General features: G+C 63.5%; 3 protein-coding genes across 5 annotated transcripts; all 3 read right to left on the reverse strand.

Moving 5' to 3' along the window:
- Nucleotides 1-1,024: 1,024 nt before the first annotated feature.
- Nucleotides 1,025-8,759, reverse strand: RUSC1 (RUN and SH3 domain containing 1). 3 transcript variants are annotated; one of them, XM_082780739.1, is made up of 10 exons: nt 8,733-8,759; nt 6,303-8,014; nt 5,613-5,711; nt 5,162-5,238; nt 4,719-4,893; nt 4,479-4,584; nt 4,332-4,378; nt 2,980-4,003; nt 2,385-2,513; nt 1,025-1,723 (listed from the first exon to the last, which is right to left on the reverse strand). In XM_082780739.1, exons 2-10 carry the CDS (start codon nt 7,870-7,872, stop codon nt 1,555-1,557), a joined length of 3,396 nt encoding a protein of 1,131 aa, XP_082636865.1. In that variant the 5' UTR covers nt 7,873-8,014; nt 8,733-8,759; the 3' UTR covers nt 1,025-1,554. The 3 variants fall into 3 exon arrangements, with proteins under 3 accessions (XP_082636865.1, XP_082636864.1, XP_082636866.1); XM_082780738.1 differs by lacking the exon at nt 8,733-8,759 and having other exon boundaries at nt 6,303-8,220; XM_082780740.1 differs by lacking the exons at nt 6,303-8,014; nt 8,733-8,759 and adding an exon at nt 5,823-5,952.
- Nucleotides 8,760-8,883: 124 nt separating this feature from the next.
- Nucleotides 8,884-11,650, reverse strand: FDPS (farnesyl diphosphate synthase). Its single transcript, XM_082780704.1, has 9 exons — nt 11,451-11,650; nt 11,054-11,194; nt 10,887-10,967; nt 10,657-10,779; nt 10,334-10,422; nt 9,991-10,063; nt 9,768-9,845; nt 9,559-9,693; nt 8,884-9,271 (listed from the first exon to the last, which is right to left on the reverse strand). The coding sequence occupies exons 1-9, from the start codon at nt 11,589-11,591 to the stop codon at nt 9,071-9,073; spliced, it is 1,062 nt and encodes a 353-aa protein (XP_082636830.1). The 5' UTR covers nt 11,592-11,650; the 3' UTR covers nt 8,884-9,070.
- A 2,880-nt stretch (nt 11,651-14,530) lies between these two features.
- On the reverse strand, nt 14,531-22,528 carry HCN3 (hyperpolarization activated cyclic nucleotide gated potassium channel 3). The gene is made up of 8 exons (XM_082781083.1): nt 21,920-22,528; nt 19,437-19,866; nt 19,118-19,279; nt 18,450-18,668; nt 17,895-18,041; nt 17,566-17,806; nt 16,821-16,985; nt 14,531-16,330 (listed from the first exon to the last, which is right to left on the reverse strand). The coding sequence occupies exons 1-8, from the start codon at nt 22,240-22,242 to the stop codon at nt 15,186-15,188; spliced, it is 2,832 nt and encodes a 943-aa protein (XP_082637209.1). The 5' UTR covers nt 22,243-22,528; the 3' UTR covers nt 14,531-15,185.
- Between the last annotated feature and the right edge of the window lie 215 nt (nt 22,529-22,743).

Here is a 22,743-nt window from a genome sequence, read left to right on the forward strand (position 1 = left end):
TAGAAAGACAGAGGTAATTAATTTTGAGTTATTGGGAGCCATCAATGTGATCATGAGGAACACACAGAATGCAGCAACGGGGAGAGACAGAAATTGAGAACATTGCATCCTGCACGCTGTCCTTTCTGAGGCGTCTTCAACCTTGCACTTCTTCCAATAGCCTCTACCAAGGTTGGCACTAATGAGATAGATGATCCTCACAAATCTTCATTTAGGGTTTAAATTTCCTCTGGTTCAAACATAATTTCTGGGAATAAATTTAGCAACTATCTGCATTAGTTACTCAGGAATGAAATAGTATACCGATGAGCCCTTTTAATGTAACTTGATATTTTTTTCCATTTCCTAGCCTGACTCTCTGTGGTGTCATTAAAACACCATGCTTGACCTGTATACTTCACAATGTCTTTTTCTTTCAACCAAAGACACCATGCCAAGGATTGTAGTGCTTCAAAAATAATAGTAATTGACAAAGTACCCGGATTAACATCCTGCTGGCTTGACCCCATTTCAAAATCCAGAGGCAGTTGTGGAATTCAATCAAACCTACTTAAGGCAATCCAAATAACATTCCAATTAAGCTGTAACATCCCTTTTCTGAGAATAAAACTTACAGAGAGAGAAATGAAAATGAGAACAGAATTAACAAAAAAAATCCACTTTATCCTCAAAGCAGGACACAGCCTATTTTCTGAAATAGTCTCATGTGCCACTGAAACTGCAGCCGTGGACTCTCCTGTGCTTCACTTTGTGCTATTGCCTGCTGTCCTGGCATCACTAGGCACCTCACAGGAGCCTGCTCCTGTTCTCCACGCACCTCCCTCTAAATGCCAGCCTGTTCCCAGCACGGCGGGACCCTGGATGCGCAGGGAGCAGCGAGCTGGGCACCAGCCCCTGTCCCTGCATGCGTGGCTTTCCCCTGCAGGCACCTATCACCCAGCTCCAGCCCCAGCCACACATGTAGGGAGGGGCAACGCAGCCACTCCCAGCCCCACAGCTGCAATGATCCAGTCACAGCCGAGGACACGTAAGTCACAACCTTTATTTCCAGCTCTTTCCCCAGAACACGCTTCTTCCCGTGGTTACAACTATTTACAGTGTTGGAACAGCACACTGCTGGCTGGGGCTGGCTGGGCTGCACGCCCCAGCCATGGGGCAAAGCAAGGCAGTGGTGGACGTGGCAGTGACAGGACATGACAGCACACAGACAGCATACAGGACTGTGAGTAATGCACGGGGACAGGGGCTTTCCCTCCCTTCACACAGGCACGGGCAGCAGCTGAGACGACATCAGCGAGAGCAGGTCCCACGGAGGGGGCCTGCAGTGAATTGGCAGCAACTCCGTGGCAACATGTGCAGCAATGGCTCGCGGGACGCAGCCCTGGCAGAAGGTAGCATCGTGCTAGCAAGCAGCAGGGGCTGGCACCAGAACAAGGGCCCCCTGCAGACCTGCCAGCCCTGACGGTGGTGAAGATGTGGCAGGGAGACCGTCCTTCCCGGAGGCGGCACCTGCTTCTGCAAACTCAGCTGCTTCCTCAGGGCTCCTCCTCTTCCTCACAAGATCAGGGATGTGTAGCCCACAGGAACAAGGCCAGTGCTGTTTCCATGGCAGCAGCGGATCCAGTCTTCATCCACAGTGGAGAGCAGCTGCAGGATGTCTCCTTTCTGGAAGCTCAGGTGCCCAGCGGCAGCACCTGTGTGGTCACACAGCGCGCGAACTTCCCTACACAACAAATGCCATCAGGGGTTCGCCTCCCCAGAAACCCCACAGATGGCTAAGAAAGGCTCGCATCAGACTGGGAGAGGCTTTGATGCTCATCTGTGGCACCAGTGACCACCAGTAGTTGATCAACAATCCCCATCACAAAAGCATCCTGCCAAGCAGACCCTTGGAACAGCATCAGAATGGGAGCAGCATTTGCAGTGAGGAGGAGGAAAGCTCTAGGTCAGTGCTGAGGAGCAGGGAGATGGCCAAATGCAGCGTGGGAGGGCCAGGCGCCCTTCTGTGCTCGCTTGGACAGGCTGTGGGAGCACACAAGTACCACCACAGCTGGGTGGGGACCTGCCACATACTTGCTCCAAACAGGGTACTATGAACCCAGAAAGCACCCAAAAAAAAATGCTCAAAACTCCCCCACCAAAATGTCTGGGAAAAGCAACTGGTCACATGTAGGCGGGTACACATGGCCACCTGCAGCTCAGCAGAAGAGGAGGGCAATCCCCAGGGTGGGTGGTCAAGGTGCAAGTTAGCAACAGTGAGAGGTAAAATAAGAAAAGGGTATAGGATCTCTAAGCCATGCCTGGCAGCAACTGCTGCTTCTCCCCCCAAAAAGTCCACCACCAGCTTTCCAACCCCAACCATCACAGCAAGTGCCCTGCATCACCTGTGGGTCTGGGGCACATTGGATGTGTTCCTCTCTGGCTGCTCTTGGGCATGGATCTTCTCGGTCGCCAGCCCCTTCACCACCACGGCAAGGACGTGTGCGCTGGGGGACAGCCAGCTGGAGGGTCTCCTGCCACAAAGGAGAGGGAAAACGCCATGAGCTAACAGCAAGCTGCTGGGGCTGGGACCATGTCTGGGTGGGATGAGGCTTTGCGCCATGACCAGGACACCAAGAGAAACGTTGCGCCACCTGAAACCTCGAGCTGTGTGTGCCAGGCACTCCTGCAGCACCAGGTGCCAGTCACCAGCAGTTCTGCTCAGCAGACCAGTTCTGGTGCTCCGGGAGCTGATTGAGCCATGGCAATACCACTACGGCCTGACCACGAGCTCCTGCTGTAAAGGACTGCCAGCATTCCATGGCAGCAGCACCTGGGACATGCACTAATCCCATGACATGGCAGAGCAGCCCAGGAACACAACCTGGATTATGGGCTCTACAAAGAAAAATAAATCAGGTATCCGTGCTGCCAGGTGAGACAACCCCTTCCTGAGCACACGCTGCTTCCCCACCCCTGCCTTCCCAAGCTGGGCCTTACCTGGACCTAGCTGAGACAGTGTTGGGACCGCATGGGGAACTCCGGGCAGAGGGGCTGGTGGCTCCGAAGAGCCGGCCCAGCCAGGTGCCCTTGTTGGGGCGAGGAGCGCTGCTGGCCGTGGGGCTGGAAGGGGCTGCCCGGTTCCTATCCGCACGAGGCTCTGCAGCAGCAGCCAGGGGTTTCTCTCCAGCAGTGGGAACAGCAGGATCGGTGGGTGTGCCTGCTCCAGAGGGCAGGACGAGGTCTTCAGGGGAAGAGGTCCCAGAGGTATCAGCACTGCTGCTGGGGTTCGGACTGGAGAGTTCAGAGATAGCTTTGGTCTGAAGGAACTGCAGCTCCGTGCCTCGAGGCTCGCTTGCAGGTGTTTGGGGTCGCGTCACCTGGCCAGGGCTGGAATCCTCCGCAGCCGTCTGCAGCTTCGTCCACCAGACAAAGGGGAACTTTTCCTTGCTAGGAGCAGCATAAATCCTGGAGGCCTGGCTCAGCTGGGCCCACCAGCCACCAGGGCCAGCCACTGCATCCCAAGGGCCTGCCTCGGGCCTGCCGGTCTCTGGGGAGCTGTCAGTTCCCAAGAAAGCACGACTGAGCTGATCGCCCCACCGCAGCACGTGCTGGAAGGTCTGCTGCAGGGCAGCCCCCACCTGGGGGCTGGGGACCAGGCTGCACACAGCTGCTTGGGACTGGGACCTTGGGGTTTCCTCCACACCAGCTGCCCTCCCCAGAGCATCAGGGGGCATCTCATCTTCCAGGCTGGCCCCTGCAGTGCTGCTTTGGCCTTCCAGAGGAGGCTGCACAATCCCTCGAGCCTGAGCAGCGTGATGGGGAGGAGCTGGAGGTGACTCCAGATGACGGGACAAAGGTCTTGCGTCCATGGAGAGGTGATGGTGTTCAAAGAGCAGGTCAAGGTGGAATGTCAGCACCGAGAGGGGCTGGATGAGCAGCAGCAGTTCATCAGCAAGGTGGGGAAGAGGGCCTTGGCTCAGGGCAAAGAAGGCCGTGGGAAAATACAGCACAGATATAACACCTACGAGATATGAGCAACGCTGGAGAGCTGGCAAATGCTCCCTACCCCTTACCCACAGATTCCCCCCAGGGCCTGCTGGTCCATCCTAGCAGGTCTGACGAAGAGCTTTCTGCTGAGGGTTGTGTTGAAGATGTTCCAAATTGCCTCCCTGACTGCCTTCACCCAATGGGATGGCCACGGAAAGCAATGCCCCATTCACTGTGGGAATCCTGACCAAGTGTTTTGTGAGGAAAGGGTGTGGGAATTCCTACGCTGGCTTTCTAGCTTTGCACAAGTAGAAGAGGACTAGTTGGGGGGTGGGGACACACTTCTGGGCACTGTGTCCTACCTGGGCTATTCTGCAGGTGAGAGATCCACAGCTCCAGCTGCTTAGTACTAAGCAAAGTAAAGGAAACCAGAGTTAGAGCCCTCAGAACTCTGTTCCAGCCAGCCATCACAGCAAGGACAGCCTGGGTCAACAAGGACCAATACTCACTTCAAAAGGCCAAGGATAAAGGCATGAAACTTCTGCCTGGTGCTGTTGAGAGGGGCCAGTCCAGCCACATGCCAGCAGAGGTTTTGCAAAGAGCGGGTATTGGGCCCTGCGGAACACACAATATGCAGAAAATCACTGTGGACACAAGTCCAACCCAGTCAGATCCCAGGCTGGAAAAGGACCCCAGGCACCTTGAGGTGCTGGGCCTAATGTCTCCAGGAGCACACTCCCCACACCTACCTGTCTTCACGGAGGCTTCCACCAAGCTCCAGGGGGAATTCCTCCTCTGGCCTGTGATAACATCCTTCTGGAATGGCTTCAGCCCATCCTCCACCAAGCCATAGAGCGCAGGGCAGAGCGTGTGCAGCAGCAGGTAACCCACATCTGGGCTGAGCCAGCTGTCTCCCAGCTGCGTCTGAAGCAGGGAGGCATCAGCATTTAGGCACAAGGAGAGGGGAGGGGAAAGGGAGCACCTCACCCTGAGCCTGCAGGGGCAGATGGTGGGATTCTTCACTCCCAGCTGGTTCTGCCTGACTGTGCCACCTCTAGAGGTGGGCAATCAGGATCTGACATTCACCAGGGAGCACGGCTGAGCTCTCCAAACCCCTCCTGCCAAAGCCCGTGTGGCCTTTCCTTCCTTCCGACCACCCCAGCCCCATCAGAGCCTCAGCCCAGGCCCTCACCTTCTGCACCAGGTTCCGCGCGGTGCTGAAGTGGGCGATAATCTTATCCACGGCGGTGCTGACAGCAATCAACAGGGCTGCCGGACAACGGAAAGGAAGGAGTCAACACGGCAACAAACACCACGGCCGCAGCAGCATCTGCTCCGTCCCTCTGCAGCACCATGGGGCTGACCAGCCCCGGCTGTGGCAAGCAGCAGCTCAGCACCCCAAGGCCTGGAGGAGCCGGAGAGGGGCCGGCTGGCGGGACCGGGGGCTCCAGGAGCCACTGCAGGGCAGGGGGCTGCCAGGGGGCTGCCGCGGGGACCCTCAGCTCCTCGGGGCTGCAAAGAGCAGCGGCTTCCGAGGAAAGAGCCCGGGGGGGGTGCGAGCCCTGCCCCTGTGCCCGAGGCTGCCCAAGAAAGCCGGGGGCTGAGCCCCGCCGCCCCCCTCCCCGCCCCCGGGGCCCCGTTACCTTTCTTCTGCTCCGCCAGGGCTCCGCGGCTTCTCCCCGAGCTCCCCCCGCAGGGCTGCGCCGCGCCCGTGGCTCCCGCGGCGGGCGGCGAGGGCCTGGCTGGAGAGAGGGGAGGCCGCGGTGAGGCTCGGGGCACAGCCGGCTCCAGGCCCCGGCCCCGGGCCCCGGCCCCGGCCCCAGCCCCGGTCCGCCCCCCCCGGTCCCACTCACCGCGCCGGGGGCCGGGGCCGGGCCCAGCCGGGCCGCGGTCGCTCATGGAGCCGGAGGCCGCGGCCAGGCGAAGGGCGGCGGTGGAGCGGGGCGGGCCGGGCCCCGCTGCCCTTGGGGCCCGCCCAGGGCCTTACCCCGCGGGCTCGGGCGGGGCGAGAAACGAAGGGGAACGGGAGAAGGGCGGCGGGGCGAGGGAAGGGCCGAGGCCGGGGGAGACGCAGGGGGAGCGGCCCGGGGGGGGCTCCCGGCCCCCCGCAGCAGTGACGGGGGGAACCCGGGATTGCGAGGAGCCGCTGGAGCCCCCCCGGCCCCTCTGCGGCCGGGGCTGCCGGGCCTGCAGGCCGTGGATCCCGCAGCTCCTCCCGGCCCCGCGCACCGGTCCTCAAAAGGGCGATGCTATCGACCCAGTCCCCTTACCCAGCACCTGAAAGAGGGGGTGCCCTGCAGCAAGGGTGGTGGCCTCTGGTGACCCAAACTTACCCTCCTTGCAGGTCTCATCTCCTCGCTCAACCTTCCCTGGCACCCAGGGGTCCCCGCCAGGCCTCTCAAGCCTCCAAACCAGCACGTCTCCATTGCAGCCAGAGCCTGGCCCCTTCTCTTCTGGCATGCAGATCTGCGGCAGCAGCTTGCCTTCCTCAGCATCCCCCAGCTGCCCCTCTGCGATGGGCTGCAGTCCCGGGCGAGATCTCCTCCTCTTTGTCTGGTGGCTTTCTGTAGACGCCAGCAATTGTCTGCCCGATGGCACGGGTGGCATCCAGCTCGAGCCACAACTGCCTGCAGACATTTCAAGGGGTGCAGACGGGTGCTGAGATGCCACCGGCTCCACCCGCTCGCTGTCTGCCTGGCCCCTGGGCTTGTTGGAGGCACTGCGGTATCGGAGCTCCTTGAAAGTGGTCACCTCTCTCTGCCTCGAACCAGGAGGCCTCGCCCGCCACTCCTGCTGAAGCTGCGGCTGGGGCAGCTCCTGGCCTGCGGTGCTGGAGAGGAGCTCGCTGGGGGGTGGCAGCTCGGTGTCTGGTGAGAAAATAATCAGCCAGTCACTTCGGTCACCCCTGGCCTGGGCAAGCGTGGTCCCAGTGGTGTTTCTCTTCCTCTTCTGGGCAAGCTCGTGGAAGGAGGTGATGTTCTTCTTGCCTCCATCTCTGCCAAGGTCACCCAAGGCGGGCTCTGGCTCAGCTGGCCTCGCGGGCAGGACCGGCTGCTCTGCTCTGTGCCCATTGAGAATCTGCAGCTGTCTCCGGGGACGGGGAGGTACGGGAGGGGGGACGCTCTTAACCCAGGTCCGTGGCTCAGGAGCACTGCTCAGACTGTGATCCTGCTGGCCTAGCACAGCCAATGCTGGAGGTGTGGCGGCTGGGTCAGGAAAGGGGTTGCAGTTAGGGTCTAGGCCAACGCAGGTGCTTGTGGTCTCTTGTGCCACTGTGCTGACAGAGGGATCGTCGTACTGGGAGTTGAGCGAGCTGCTGCTGCAGAGGCTGTCTGGGCTCTCTCCAGCCGGGATGTCTGCTTCCTGGAGCACTGCTGGGTTGAGGTTGCCATCTTTTCCATCCCATGTCCTGCCCTGGTCAGCCAGCAGCAGGTCATCCCCCACATCTTCTGTGGGAACGACATCGGGCTGATTTTCAGGGGATTGGGACCCTTCTCCTGAGAACCCCCTGCAGTACACAGACACCGGGGAGTCATCCAAGCTGAAATCCGAGCAACTACTGACAGAGGAGGAGGTGGAAGCCAGATTGCAAGGGGAAGCCACCTCCTCCTCAGCATGCAGGCAGGAGAAATCTTCTTGAGCTGCCTGGTTCTGGAGAGCCAGCGTCACAGGCAGCTCAGTGTGAGACTCGCAGCACTGGCATTTCAAAGAGGGATTGTTGGAATTGGCATCCACTTGCTCACAGTTCTCCTGACAGCTGCTGCAGCATTTCTGCTCCCCCTGACTCATGGAGTCGGAGGTCTCTTGGAGCTCCGGGTGCCGGGAGAGATGCAGCCCCAGTGAGATGTGCTGCAGGTGGATATGATTGAGGTTGCACAGCAGGCCTTTCTTCGGAGCCAGCATGATGCTGTCTTACTGGTAGCTCTGGGGCTCCTCAGAGAGCCCCACAGCTCTTCTGCTCACACCATCCAGCTCCCTGCAAACATCCAGCGTCTACTCACGCAGCGGCGGCGAAAGCAGTGGCGCAAACCCGGAGAACAACAAACTGGGAAAGAGAACAAAGATGCTGACCTTGTGGAAGTCGCCGGGCAGGGCAGGCTGCAGGGACCAGCCCGAGGGCTCACGGGGACAGAAACGCATCCAGCAACGGGGGGGGGCTCCCCCACAGCTCCCCCGGGCTCAGGCCTTGTGTCTGGGCAGGGGTCTGCAGCCGCTCGCGGCTCCCCAGGGCAGGGCTCGAACGCAGGCTGAGGAAGCGTGGGCAGGTCCAGGCGCCCGCAGTAGCAGGGCTGGATTCCCTCTGCCAGCTCTCGGCAGCCAGGGAGCGTCTCAGAGATGCTGTCAAGGAGAAAACGCCCTTGAAACGTCAGGCAGCGAAGCTCCTGGCCTCCGGCCAAAGGAACACGGCCCCGGCAGCGCTCCGAGGGCAGCGCATCAATGGCCAAAGAAGCCCAAAACGCGCTGGGGGTGGGGGGGTCGCTCGGCCCCGGCCTGGCCTCAGGAGGGGGCTGCAGCCCGGACACCCCTGCGGCTGCTGCCGAGCCCGGAGCCCCCCAGGCGCTGCCGAGCTCCATCCCCGTGCGTTTTGCCCCAGCCGACGGCCCCTCACCGCGGGCGGCCCCGGCTCGCCCCGCACGGCCCCGGGCTCGCCGCGGAGCCCCGCAACCGGAGGGTGCCGGGGGGGAGTCCCGAGAGCCCGACCCAGAGCTCGGAGCCTCCCCCAGCCCCTCCGCCGACCCCCGGCCCCGCTCCCCCCCGCTCACCCCTCGGCGCTGCGGCGGCTCCGGGCTCTGACTGCGGCGGCGGCTGCGGGGAGGAGCCGCGGCCCCGGCCCCGCCCCGGTGAGCGCAGCCCCGGGAGGGGGGAGCCCGGCCTGCCCCCAGCGCCAAGGAACACAAGAGGCAGCAGAACGGCAATAAATTACGTTTATTGTAGCAGGCCTGGCGGCCCGAGCACCGGGAGGGGAGCTGCTACGAGCCCCGCCGACCCCAGCCTGAAGGCAGCAGGGCGGTGGCACCGCAGCACACCCAGCACCGGGGCTGCCAGCCCACCTCTGGCAGCAGAGCCCGAACAGTTCACCAACAGGCCTGCCAGCACACCCTCATTTCTGTCGTTTGTAAATCTTCTGAGCTAGGCCAAGGAAAATCTCCTTTGGGAGCCGGTTGGCGTGCTTTTTGATCAGTTCCTGCAGGCGCTGATAGCTCTTCTCCTCGTACTCCTGGAAAGCAGCCTTCATGCCTAGAGTCTCGTAGAGTTCCTTCACCTTAGCCACCTTCTCTGGCTCCTTACGGCCGTAGTTCTCCTGAGAAGGCACCAGAATGAGTAAGTTTGGGGTTTAGCTTATGGCTATGACAATAGTTGCTCTTTCAAAATGTGGCAAGAGTCACCTCTTCTGTTCCCTTGTGTCTTACAGTGCTCAGAACAACTGAGCCTCCTCCCACCCCGGTACCATCACTGCTGCCATGCATAGCGCAGCTTTCCAGGTACACCTTACAGCTCGACACCTCCTCTACACTGTGCCCTTAGGCAGGGAGTCTGCGTTACCTCTCCCACCATGTCAGAGCGGTTCTGTAAGCCTGCGGGCATTACCTCCAGGATCTGCCTCTGATCTGGTGTGACCCGACGCAGGCACTCCACCACCAGCCAGCTGCACTTATTGTCCTGGATATCGGTGCCAACCTTCCCTGTTAGTGCTGGGTCACCAAAGCAGTCCAGGTAATCATCCTGTACAAAGACAGAAACATGAGTACCACAACCACGTCTTACAAGTCCTGTGGGGACTGGGAGGCACCTTGTACCTGGATCTGAAAGAATTCACCCATCTCCAGCAAGATTGCTTTGGCATTGTCGTGTTCCTCCTTACTGTCAATACCAGTCTAAAAGAGAGAAGAAAAAAAAAAAAAAAAGCCTTCCAGTATTTGTTTTTTACACCTTCATCTCCCAGACCACCTGCTTTCTTAGACAGCCTTATGCTGTTTAGGCACCGCCTTTCTCCCCTTAACACCTTTCAATAGAACTCACCATGTACATGGCAGCAGCCACTGGCAGGTAGAAGGAGTAAAATGCGGTCTTGTACTTAACGATTGCCTTATACCTGTGGGAGAGGAACCACATTTAGTGAGAAATCCCAGGCCTTCCCTTCCCATTGGTGCCCAGCAAATCAAAGACAGCAGGAGAAGTGCAGCATCACCCTCTAAACCACCTCCAAGTTCTGACAGCAGACAAAGATTTGGTCTGGACTTTGGTCTGACAGATGACAGCAGAATTTTAGCAAGCTGGTTTTGTGCTTCACAGTCCAGAAGGGACACCAGCAGAGCCACACAGTCAGCATTGGGCTGGCATCTGTCCCCTCCAATTTCTTCACCTTTGCTCACTGAAGCGATTCAAATCCACCTGGGTGACAGGAGCAGTGATGAGGTCCAGCATCTGCCCCAGCTCAGTTTGGTAGGCAGTCTGAAGAGGAAACATTTAAGGATTTATTCACATGGTCCTCAGGAAAGTCTCAACAGTACAGTAAAAACCCCCAAGTTCAGCCCCGTTTTAGCTCCTTGCCAAGGCTGAAGAAGGGTGCATTTTTGGTGGGATGCCCAAGGACTTACAGAGCAGACTAAGATCCACGCACCATCAAACAGGACTGGGATTAGTCCCGAGATGGGTCCATGGAAGGAGACGTGGGGGCAGCCTCACCTGCAGAAAGAGCTCCAGCAAGTGCAGGTAGTACGGGCGCTCCCCACAGTACTTCTTCAGCATCCTGTAGACGGATGACTCGAGGAGGAAGGCATCATTGATCGCATCCAACCCAATTCCCTCCTGCACCAGGAGGACAAGAAGAGGCTGGGTTGCAGCACACCCAACATCACGGCACCCCCACAGCCCCCCAGCAGGCAGCGACGTCCCAGCTCTGCGGCCACTCTCACCTTCTTGTACCAGCAAAGCTGCCCCCGGCGCGTCAGGGACTGGTCCATGATGTCGTCGGCCACCAGGAAAAAGGCCTGGAACTGCAAAAGGCTGGGTTAGGGGGCAGCTGCGGGACGGGGGCCCTCAGAGGCAGGGGGTACGGTGCGGCCCCGTGCCCGGTTCTCACCAGCTCGATGCACCAGCCGACGGCCAGGGCGCAGCGGAGGCTCTCGGGGTCCTGCTGCTGGGGGCCTGCCAGCTCCCGGAAGGCTGCGAGCACCGTCAGCCCCCGGTTGTACTTCCCGCCCGGCGCGTTGTACTCCAGCACCTGTGGGGAGAGGTGAGTGGGCAACCCCCGGCCTCCCCAACACTGGAACCCCCCCCGGGACCTCACCAGGACCCCCCCGGGACCCCCCTGGGACCTAACCGGGACCCCCCCCCGGGCACCCGAACCGGGACCTCACCGGGACCCATGCCGGCCTCACTGGAACCCCCCGGGACCCCCACCAGGACCTCCCCAGGACCCAACCGGGACCCCCCCGGGACCTCACCGGGCCCCCCCCCCGAGCCCCCCCCGTCCTCACCTCCTTCAGCCGGGCCACGGCGTCGCCCACCTCGGGGTGCCCCAGCCCGTCCCCGGTGAGGTCCCGGACCACCTGGGGGAAGAAGCCCACGAACTCCTCCCGCTCGCCGCCCGCCGCCCGCCGCGCGCCGTCCCCACTCATCGCGCCCTGCCCGCACCGGACCCCTCGGCCCCGCTCCTCCACGCTCGCCCCCGCGACCTCCGGGGACGGCTCCGCCCCGGCGCCGGGCGCGGGGTTTGCCGGGGCGCGTAGTCCGGAGCCAGGGGGAGCGCCGCGAGCCGCGCGGCGGGCGGACTACAACTCCCGGCGTGCCCCGCGAGGAGGGGGAGGAGCCAGCGGGCGGCCGCACCTGGCGCCTGCATTCATTGGCCCGCTCCATCGCATGAAGATGGAACCAAGGAGGCTCGGCCAATAGAAGAGCGGGAGGGGCGGCACCGAGACGCCTGATTGGTGAAGGGGGGGAATGGAGCGAGGGCGCGGCGGCAGCGCGGGGGCGGGGTCGGGACTGGGGACCGGGGACCGGGATGGGGACCGGGACCGTCCCGCGTTGCGCCCCCGGCCCTGCCCGGCCGCCGTCGGCACAGCCTGGCCCCTTCGGGGGGCTGGGGCCGGGGCAACCGGCGGCTTCCACGCGCCCCCGCTCCGCCTCGCCCCGGTGTCACCGGGAATAACGGGGCGAGGGAGGAGCCGCCGATGGGCCCGGGGCTCCTCGGGTGTCACCGAGCCTCAGCCGCGCTGTCCCGGGGCTGTCCCGGTGCTGGGCGCAGCGCGGGGGGTGCCCGTGGTGCCCGTGCCCATGGTGCCTGTGCCCGGTGCCCGGTGCCGTGCTGGCGGTGCCGGCGGAGGGTCAGAGCCACCGGGCACAGGCCCGAGCCGAGCCCCGTGCAGGGTGTGCCGGCACCGTGGGACGGGCACTGAGCACCGCAAGCCCCCCGGCCCGCCCCGTGCTGTGTGACCTTCGTTTAATCTGTTTAATGCCCGCAGTCTGCTCCGCAATCAGCCTCCCCCCCGCCCCGGGTTAATAAACGGAAGGGAAATGGAAGGGGAAAATCAGCAAAGATTAAACGTTAATCCCCCGGGGCCCAAATGCCGGTGGGGTGAGGGGAAGGGGGGGATCTGCGGCTGTGCTGCTCCTCCTGTGCTGCCCGAGGTTGTGGGGCTGGGAGGAGGCACCCCAAGATGCTCCTCGGGGTTCCCCATCTGCTCCTGGCTGTCGGGGGAAGGCAATTAAATCCTGCTGTTAACGAGGACCGGGGCTGCCCCTCTGCGGCACCCCACCGCTGCCCCATCCCGTCCTCGTGGGCAAGGCACCGCGGCCGGCGCGGGCTGCACTGAAGGAGGCTCCCTCAGACCAGCTCAGAATCTCTCTTTATTATTTAAACCCATTATGTACAACGACCAAAAAATAAATAATAATAAATAAATTAAAAAAAAAAAAAACGCTTTTAAATTCTCTGCAATATGAAAACTACAAGCTCTGTACATCGACTGCCGTGAGTGCAAGAGTGAAGGAGCATGGTCTTTGGTGACGAGACTCGCGCCCACTCACGCCACAGAGACGCGCACGTGGCCGGCACCCCCGGCCCTAAACCCCCAGCCGCCCCCCTCCTGCCTCCCCTCGGGGACGGGACACCGGGGTCCTGACCGCCGGGGACAGGAGCTGCCGCAGCTCGCAGCAGGCGCTAGTCCCCACGGTGGAGCCGGCCGCAGCGGTGACCGGAGCGCGGGGTGGCTCCGGCTCCTGGCGCGGGTCTGCGGCCGCGGGGAGGGGTGACCGGCAGCACGGCTGGCAGAAATGGTGCCGCACTCAGTGCCACCCAGCCTGGCCCACGCTCTCTGTGAGGAACACCTATGATGACCACTAAGACATCTACATCACGGGGTGTAAACACGGCCTGGGGGATGTCTGACTGCGCGGCCCGGCCGCAGACCCCTTCCCGAGGGGCTGCCGGGGAGACACCGACCATGGGGATGGAGCGGGACGCGGGAGCTGGGTGGGGAAGGGGAGTTCAAGTCCATGAAAAAAAAGGCAGTGCTGGACATCCCCTCCGACGGACACGCTAATGGATTCCCACTGGGCTGCTGCGCCCTGAGGGCTCGGCTCCTGGAGCAGCCAAGTGGTTCAAACTGGTCCCAATATCCCAAAACATGAGGGGGGAGAACTGAAGGACTCACTTCAGGAAGTACTGCGTGAAACAAAACCCTCGCCCGCTGCGCCAGGCGGCTGGGGCCAGGTGTGCCAGGGCCGCCGGGTCCCACGGGCCCCGCTCAGCGGCAGCCAAGCCCCAGAGCGCGACTACAAGCCATGGGTCCTGACTCTAGTAGTGGAAAGCAGCTCGCGCAGCACAGCGGGGTCAGGAGGGAACACTACTCTAACCAGGACTGGTAACGCGGTTGAGCCCAAAGCAACACTGTAAGCAGAGCTCAGCTGCTCGGCAGAGCCACGACTCGAACACACACGGATGACTACTGGCTCTGGAGGGGCAGTTGGGGTTGGCTGCGGAGCCCCCAAGCCCCTGCCCTTCTGTGTGGGAAGGGCAAGGGGAGGCAGCCCTGCAGCCCCACATGCCACCCAGGCGCTGCCCGGGGTTGGTGTCTCCTCAAGCCCGCCTTCTGCTCGCTGCAGCACTGGTGATCAGCCTCTCCAGGCGGTCCATAAAGGGGACCGCAGCATGGGGCAGGAGGGGACCGAAGCCCGGACCACGCGTCCCCCCTGGAGCTGCAGGCAGCCGGATTGCCCCCGCGCTGCTTCCACACGGGAGCATGGCCAAGGGCCTGGGCTCGGTGCCCAGGCATGGGGCAGAGCCCCGCCAGGCACATCCCAGCCCCAGTGAGCTGCCAGCGGAGCTTTGGCAGGGCCAAGCACTCCGCAAAGGCCTTGCAGCACCTCAGAGGTGAGGCAAAGCCAGGCAGAGGCATCCCGGGGGATGCTGTGGAGGCAGAGCTGTCTGCCCCTGCCTTTGGCACTTGGCACGCCAGGGCTGGCCTGGCTGGCACAGGGCTCCAGCAGCACCAGGGCCCAACACCGAGCCCTGAGCGTGGCTGCTGGCACCTCGGGGAGAGGGGACCTGGCCCCCGCCTGGCCCCAGGTACCTGCGCTCTGCCTGCCCAGTGAGACCCCACAGTGGGCTCCAGCCCCCTCTGCCCTCAGCACCAGTGGGGTGCTGGCTCTCTCCCCTCTCCCAAAAAGCCAAAGTGCTGGGCAGATCTCTGTGGGGATGGTGTGGGGATGCTGCGGGTACTGTTGTGGGAGGACGAGCCCAGCAGAGCCTGCCAGCATCACCCTGGCCCCGAGGAGAGGCTGCAGGGAGCGAGGGCAGAGCAGAGAGGGGCCCAGCCCCGAAGGAGTAGCTGTGGGGAGCTGGGCTCCCCTGGGAGGCCTGGATTTGGGGCGAGGGCTCCAACTTTGCCTGCTGCCTCCAGAAGGAGGGTAGGTGGCAGGATAGAAACGGTGATGGAGCGGGTGGGGAGAGCAATGGCACGGTCCTTGGGAGAGCCCCCTCCTCATCCTGCCAGGCCAGCTCCTGGGGCTGCTCCAAGCCCACCCCTGCTGCGTCCCCCGCACCCAGCATGTCCGGTGCGTGTCCCCATGCCCTGCCTCTCACCTCGCCTCCCCTCGGACAGAGCCAGGCCTCCACAAGGTGCTCTGCCTCTCCTGCTGCCTCCGCTCTCCTCCCACAGGTGCCACCTTGGTGCCTGTCTCTCTCTTGCCCGTGCACGGGTGCCGCCAGGGGCTCACATGTTGGATGGGAGCTTGGGCTTCCCCGTTTCCACCTCAGGGCTGAAGGCCACGGAGCCCTTGCGGGAGGGAGCTGCCGCCTGCCTGGGTGCAGAGACTGGGGACTGCGGGGTGGACGCTCCTGCCACGGAGCGGCTCGCTTGAGCCAGCGATCCTGAAGGCATCTGCTGCGGGTGTGCTGGCTGGCCTGCGATCCCCGGACATGGCTTGGCAAGGAGTCCGGCTACCGAGGGAGAGGATCTGCGGGCCAGGTTCCCCACGGATTTCCTCCCCTGCTGCAGGGAGCTCCCGTCTGCTTGCTGAGCAACCTTGTTGGGCAAGGAGGGCTGGGAGGCCGAGAGGAGACGGACATCCTGGGTGAGCCGCCCCACGGGCAGGCCCTGGATGCTCCTGTGCTTCACCAGCTGCTGTGGCTGCATCAGAAGCGAGATGTGGGATCCGGTGGCCCGGGACAGGCTGTAGTGGAGCGTTCTCCCCGCCGGCAGCGCCTGCTCCGAGCTGGGGGACGGAGCCCCCGCCGCCTGCTGCAGCAGAGAAGTGGAAACCGAGGTGCCCCGGGACTTGGAGAGCTGGGGCTGGGATCCTGCCGGGGGCTGCTTGGCCGCTGGCGGCAGCTCTCCCTTCTGCGCCGCACGCGGCAAGGGCTGCCCCCCGTGGCTTGGTCGCTGGCCCCCGCTTTCCAGGGGTGCCTGGGACTGGACCATCGGGGAGGAAGGCGAACCGGCGGCCGGTGTCTGCAGGTGGGACTGCGCCCCCGATGGGGAGCTGACCGAGGAGGGCCGGGAGCCCCCCAGGCTGGGCTGGGACCTGCGCACCTGCTTCGTCAGCAGGGTGGCCTCAGGTGACAGCGGGCTGGAGATGGAGGAGGGCGGCAGGAAGATGTGGGCCTGCAGGCTGTGTTGGTGAGTCAAGGCAATGGCCACGTTGGTGGTGGCAGCGGCTGTCTGCAGGGGCGCGTGCACCAGCGGCTCCCAGATCACCGGCTTGCCGCTCAGCTCCCGGCCCATCGTCATCTGCTGCAGCTCCTGGATGTTGTGGGCCACATCCTGGTCATGCTTCACGATCTGCTGGATCATCTCGTTGTTCATGGGCCCTGAGCTGTGCTCAGCTCGCTTGCGGAGCAAGATGGAGTTCTTCTTCCCTGGGTGAAAGGTAGTGGTGTCACCCTCCCTAGGAGCTCTCAGGGACACCGTGCAGGGCAGGGGTGATGGTGGGGAAGGGACGATAAAACCTCACTGCTTTACCAAATGGAAGCAAGGCTTTGGGGAGGGTCCTGGCTTCAGCACAGAGGGAGAAGTAGGGGCAAAACAGAACCCAAAGGATGATTCCAAAGGCTCCGGGCTGGGGGCTGGAGTCTGTGGTCCCACTTGTACTCAGCAGGCAAGGGGGGACAAGGACGAGCAACTGGCCAATGCCAGACAGGGCAAATATGTGTAGGGAGGGTGACAGCCCCACCCTGGGAAGCTCATCAGCATTGCCCAGATCCTGTCTGGGAGGAAAGAGGGGCCCTGGTGGCAGGCTGCATCCCTCTGCTCCCCCTCCTCATCGCTGGGGACCCGTGAGGCTGGAGTGCTGGGACCCTGGGAGCAGACACAGAGGTGGCTGCGTGGGGCACAGGGGCTGCTCCTCACCTATGCGATCCAGACGGTCCATGGCCACCGTCTCAAAGGCCCTGCGCATCATGGGGTACTCCTCCAGCACCTCATTGAAATTATCCACCGACAGGGAGTAGAGGCGGCAGTAAGTGTCAGCTCGCACGCTGGCCGTCCGCCTGCCCCGTGTCAGCAGGCAGATTTCTGCAGGGAGAGAGATTGAGGTGGCGGGGTGATGCAGCCATCTGTCCCCTCCCCAGAGACCTCCCCAGAGCAGGGACAGGGCTGCCTAGCGCTCCCACAGGAACAGCACGGCTCAGGAGAAGGAGCAAAGCCAGGAGTCTGGACAGCCACAGCCGTGCCCTGGGCCACACACAACCTGTTCCTCCCTCCCCGGGCCATGGAGACATCCTTGGATGCAGCTCCTGCAGTCACCCGACCCAGTTCTCTTCCAGAACTGTGCTTGTAGCCCAGAAACTTGGCCCAGGTGCTCTGCTCTGAACACCTCTGCTCTATGGCCAGAGGCTGGCTGGGCGGATGCCCTCTCTGGCCAAGACAGCCAGAATTCAGGGCTCTCTGACTGCTGGTTCCCCTGATCACCCTGTGGGACAAGACACCCTGCAAGAACCGGGGAGGTGGACTTCTGAGCCCCAGAAACCCGAGGGAGGTGGATGTCCAGCCTTTGGCGTTGGTGCTGAGGGGATGGACAGAGGGTGCAAGCATCACATATCCCCCAGCAGCTCTCATGTCCCTCTGCTCTCCAAGTCCCTCAGCACAGCCTCACCCCCAAAGTAGGAGCCATCAGACAGCTTTGTCTCCTTGTTGCCCTTGGTGAGGATGCTGACCACCCCGTGCTGGATGAAGTACATCTTTTTGCCCACAGTGCCCTCGCGGATGATGAAGTCTCCAGGCTGGAAGACCTCGAAGCGCAGCTTGGTTAGCATGGCTGTCACGAAGTTGGGGTCCGCGTTGGCGAACAGGGGCATGTTGGCCACCAGGTTGCGGCAGTTGAAGTTGATGATCTCCTGTGGGGTGAGGAGCAGGTCAGCGCTGACCCCGGTGAGCACTGCCCTCCTTCCCCCACACCACCAGCACTGGGGTGCCTGCCCATACCTCCTTGAGTGGCTCGCTGAGCTCCCCCAGGATGTTCTCCTCATCAAACATCTTGCCCTGGTAGCGGTGCTCGTAATACTCGTGGATGCGCTGGCGCGTGTCCCCAGGCAGCTTGTGAAATGACATGTACTGCTCCACTTGCTTGTACTGCGGGGACAGGAGAGAGCCACGCTGGGCTGCGCTGAAATGAGCTGCGCCGTGCCAGGGCTGGCAGCACCGCCGGCTCACACCTTCCCTCTCCTTGGCGGTGAGGAGCAGCCGCTGCCAGAGCTGGGACCCCCGTGCGCTCAGGGCAGAGAGGGTCCCATGGCAGAGGCCGGGATGCGGGCCTCACTATGCCAGGGTGAACCCCGGCAGGATGACTGGGGTGTCCCTATCCAAACAGGGAGCCTGCCCCCCTGACACCCCCACCTCCTGAGCAGGCAGCAAGGGCAGAGAGCAGGGCAGGAGGCTGCCGGGCAGGGAGCCCGCACCGAGCAGATTTTGGAGCTCGACCCACTTGTGCCGGCATGACTTCCCCCAGGATCCAGGCACTCTCTCCAGCACCCTGCTGACCTTCTCCTGGTACTGGCGCCGGGATGAGTCCAGCGACTGGATGAGGGCAGTGGCGTGGCCGATGAACATGGCGTAGCAGGTGGCTCCCACGATCATGCTCAGCATCGTGAGCCAGACGTCGGTCATACCCTCGGGCGCCTGCTGGCCATAGCCAATGCACAGCATGTGGCTCATGGCCTTGAACAGGGCGTGCGAGTACTGCTTCCCCCAGGAGTCGTTCTGCAGAAGAGGGAACAGCAGTGCTGGGGGGCTCTGTTGGAAGGAGCCACTGGGCAGAACAGTCCAGTTCCCCCTCCCCGCAGCCAGCAAAAAGGTATTTGATGTGTCCACAACCGAAGGGCAGAGCTCTGCCTGGGGAAGAGGATCAGGGACTGGGACTGCCTCTGGGGGAGCAGACAGGAGCCCTGGTGCCCTGTTCCCTCCTGGCAGGGCACAAGGGATTCCCCTGGCCGGTCCAACTCCAGCAGCAGCCAAGGTGGGCTGAGACAGGAAGAGGATGCAGAGATTCCCCCCACACCATCTCACTGCTGCTCCGCAGCACACGGATCCACCGGGCAGCTCTGGGGGCTGAGTGTGCCCAGGCGTTTGAGCGGTCGAGATGTGCAAGCACCTCCTCTCCTCCCCCTGGTGGATGCAGCACCAGTATCGCCCCTGCCCGGGGCACTCACCACCATGTGGTTGATGGAGACCCAGCAGTCCTCCGGGAAGTCTTGCAACATTGGCACCAGGAACTGGAGGCACCCATCCCAGTGACACAGCAGCAGCATCATGCCGATGAGGTTGAAGATCCTCACCACAGCACTCGCCAGGTCGTAAGTCATATGGAAGATCTGGGGAAGAGGCAGGAGCGCAGCTACAGAGAAACTGTCTCTTTCCCCATTATGGTCGCTTCAACTCCCTCCTCCAGCCAGCCGGACCCCACAGCCAGAGATCCCTGACCTGCCCCGAGACCCTGCCCCGGGCCTGGGACCTCCGAGGGACCCTCACCTCCTCCCACTGGTGGATGTAGCGGATGAGGCGTGAGAGGCGCAGCAGGCGCAGCAGGCTGAGGATCTTGGTGAAGCGGACGATGCGTAGGGCCCGCGCTGTCTTGTAGACGTCCGAATCCACCTGGGTCTCGAGGTCAACGATGAGGAAGATGTAGTCAACCGGGATGGAGGAGATGAAGTCAACCAGGAACCAGCTCTTCAGGTACTTCATTTTGATGGTGTGAGGGTCGAGGATGATCTCTGTGTTGTCCTCCACCACGATGCCTGTCCGGAAGTTCAGGACCAGGTCAGCCAGGAAGAAGGTGTCTGAAAGCACGTTGAAAACGATCCAGGGCGGGGTGTTCTCATCCTTAAAGAAGGTGATGCCCACAGGCAGGATGATCAAATTCCCCACCATCAGGAGCAGCATGATGAGATCCCAGTAGAACCTGCAGGAAGGCAGCAGGCAGGGAGCAGGAGGAGAGGTGGGACAGAAGGTTAGAAAAGAAACCCAGGACCAAAGCTGGAGTCCAACATGTCACAAAGAGGAGAGCGCAGGGAGGACACGGGCTTTGCTCCCCAGAGCTCCCCATCGTCCGCCAGCTCCCAACCACGGCCCAGGCTGGCTTAGAAGGATTTGGGATAAGCCTTGCTGCTTACACAAACCCAGTGCTGAGCTCCCAGGGCATCCAAGGGACTCGGGGCCAGGGAGGCACTTGGGATGGTAGCGTGGGGCAGCCAGGCAGGAGCGAACAAAGGCCAGACAAGTGCCATCCCCATGGAGAAGGTGGAACGAACGTGTCTGACCCCAAAAGGGTGCTTGTGAGTGGTGGGCAGGAGCTACACGGTCCTAGGCCTGCAGGAGCACCTCATCTGCCTCCTTTCTCTGAGAGGACAAGCTCAGAGGCTTCAGAAGTAAATCCACGAGGTCCCCAGCATCGGCTGGTTAGAGTTTGACGGTGCCCTGAAATTCAGCATCCCCAGCCACGCATAAAGGCTGTTTGCCTTCTTCATGCAAACACATGCAATGCTCGGGGGGCTTCCCAGCTCCACGCCCGAAGTTTTTATGGGGTCTGGAAAAGAAAGCCCAGCTCCCGCTTTTGGGTGCCCTGCTCAGTCCCAGCTGAGGCTGGTGCTCTCTGCCCCCGGGGGTGAGGACACCTCGCCCGTGTTAACGCTGCCTCAGCCACGGCCAGGGCTTGCTTGTGTGGGTGAGGAGGCACCGGCCAGGTAGAATGGAGCTGACCTGGCTGCACAAACACCTCCCGCACCCCAACTCTGTGCCCTGAATGGGAAAACAGCCTGCCCCCCGCCAGCTGCCGGGCGCACTCGATTCAGATTTAGGCTTAAGCTCTTTAGGGCAGGCCCCGTCCTTCACTCCGTGTCACGGCGAGCACACAGGGCCCTGATCTCCGTGGCCTTTGAGGATCCCCGTAATGTGATAAACACCAGCGTAATCCAGCCGGCTCACTGCATGTCACCTTCACAACGGGCTGAAGCTCCTGCAGAGCTCGGGCTTGCAAACCTGGGGGGCGGCTTTCCCCCCAAAAGGTCCACGAGGGCTTTGCGCCCCTCGGGGTCACTCTGGGGAGGCGCGGGGCGGTCTGCGGGGGGCACCGCAGGCCCTGGAGGCTGCGGAGCTGCCCACAGGTGCCGGGGACCTGCACCAGGTGCCAGCCCCCCTCTGGAGCTCCTCACCCGGCTGGGGACGTCGGCCGTGTCACGGCTCGCCGTGGGAGATGACTGCCTCGCAGCTTCATCCCCCGTAGAGAAAGCCCACCCTATATGACTCAACATCCCCGTGACACCCAGTTCCTCCCACATCAGCCGGCCCTGCGCTCTTCCCGGCGATCCCGGTGTCACGGTGAGGCAGGCCCGGCGCCTCGCAGCGCCCTGCCCTCTCCTCCTCCGGCAGCTCGGGGCTGCGGGGCCGGTGCTCGGGCAGGCTCCGCGGGCACCGTGTGGGGTCTGCGCGAGTCCTGCACACGTTTGGCAATTCAAAGCGGTGTCAAGGGAGGAAAGCTTTGCGTGGGGGCAGAACCAGGCGGCCCCTTCCTCCTCCTCCTTGGCGTGCCCGGAGCTGGGGGCTGCCGGGGAGCTCCTTGCCCGGCGGGGAGCCCCAGGGGGCCGGGGGGATACCGGAGACCGGGAGGGGGCTGAACCGGAGGAAACTTGGCTGAGTTATCGCGGGGCTGGCTTCGGACGTGCCCAGGGTGGGGAAGGGGCCGGGGGGCTCGCGGTGCGGGCGGCGGGGTCGGAGCCTCGCCAGCCCCGGTTGCTCGGGGCCGCCTCCGCTGTCCCCCGGAGGGGCCGGGGGAGCACCGCCGGTGCCCCTCACTTGTTGCCCCGCCGGGCGCTGCCGGTGCGGCGGGGCCGGGAGGGAGCCGCGCTCAGCACCAGGGACAGCGGCGGAGGGGCCGGGCACCGAGTACCGGGCACCGACCACCGGGTACCGGGCACCGAGGCCGGGCCCGTCCGGGGGGAGCGGGGCCCGGGTCCCACCTGAAGTCGCTGTAGGGGTGGATGATCCAGGCGCCGGCCGACTTCACCCGCTGCCGCTCGATCTCCACGGCCCGGTGGCTGCCGAACATGCGCAGCGAGAACTTGTTCACGGCGGGCTGCAGCATGGCCCCGAGCTGCCGCTGCACGAACGTGCCCGCCGCCGCCGCCGCCGCCTCGCCCTCCGCCACGATCTGCTCCGCCGCCGCCGGCGAGGCCGGGGCCGCGCCCGCCGCCCCCCGAGCGGCCGCCCCCGCCGCCGCTTCCCCGTCCGGCACCGGCGGCTTCTCCCGGGGCTCGGGGCTCCGGCCCGGCGCCGCGTCCATGCCGCCGCCGCCGCCGCCGCCGCGCCTCACGTTTCCTTCAAACGCCCTTGCCCGGGCGCCCTGCCCGCCGCCCCGCCGCACATGCCCGGCCCCGGGCGGCCGCTCGCTCGCCGCCCCCGGCCGCTCGCTCACCGGCGCCCGCGGCCCCGGCGGCGCCCGCCTGTTGCGCACGCCCTGGCGCGGGCACCGCGGCCGGGCCCCGCCGCCAGCGGGGAGGCGCCGGCGGCAGCGGAGCAGCGCCGAGCACCGAGGCCCGGGCGGCGGCACGGGAGCGGCGGCGGCGGCAGCGGCGGCGGCGCGGGACCCCGCGGCGGGCGGGGCGGGGCGGGGCGGGCGGGGCTCAGGGGCGTGGTCTAGCTCGACGCCCCGCCGCCCGCCCCGCCTCCGTCCCCCCTCCCTCCCGGCCCCGCCCCGCCCCCGGTCCCCCGGCCCCGCCCCGCCGCCTTTGCGCGCGGGCCCGTGCGCGCGCCGCGCCTCGTGACGCAAGCGCGTACGCGTGTG

This window comes from Aythya marila (genome assembly GCF_965140915.1).
Source record: "Aythya marila genome assembly, chromosome: 29".
NCBI classification, from domain to species: domain Eukaryota; kingdom Metazoa; phylum Chordata; class Aves; order Anseriformes; family Anatidae; genus Aythya; species Aythya marila.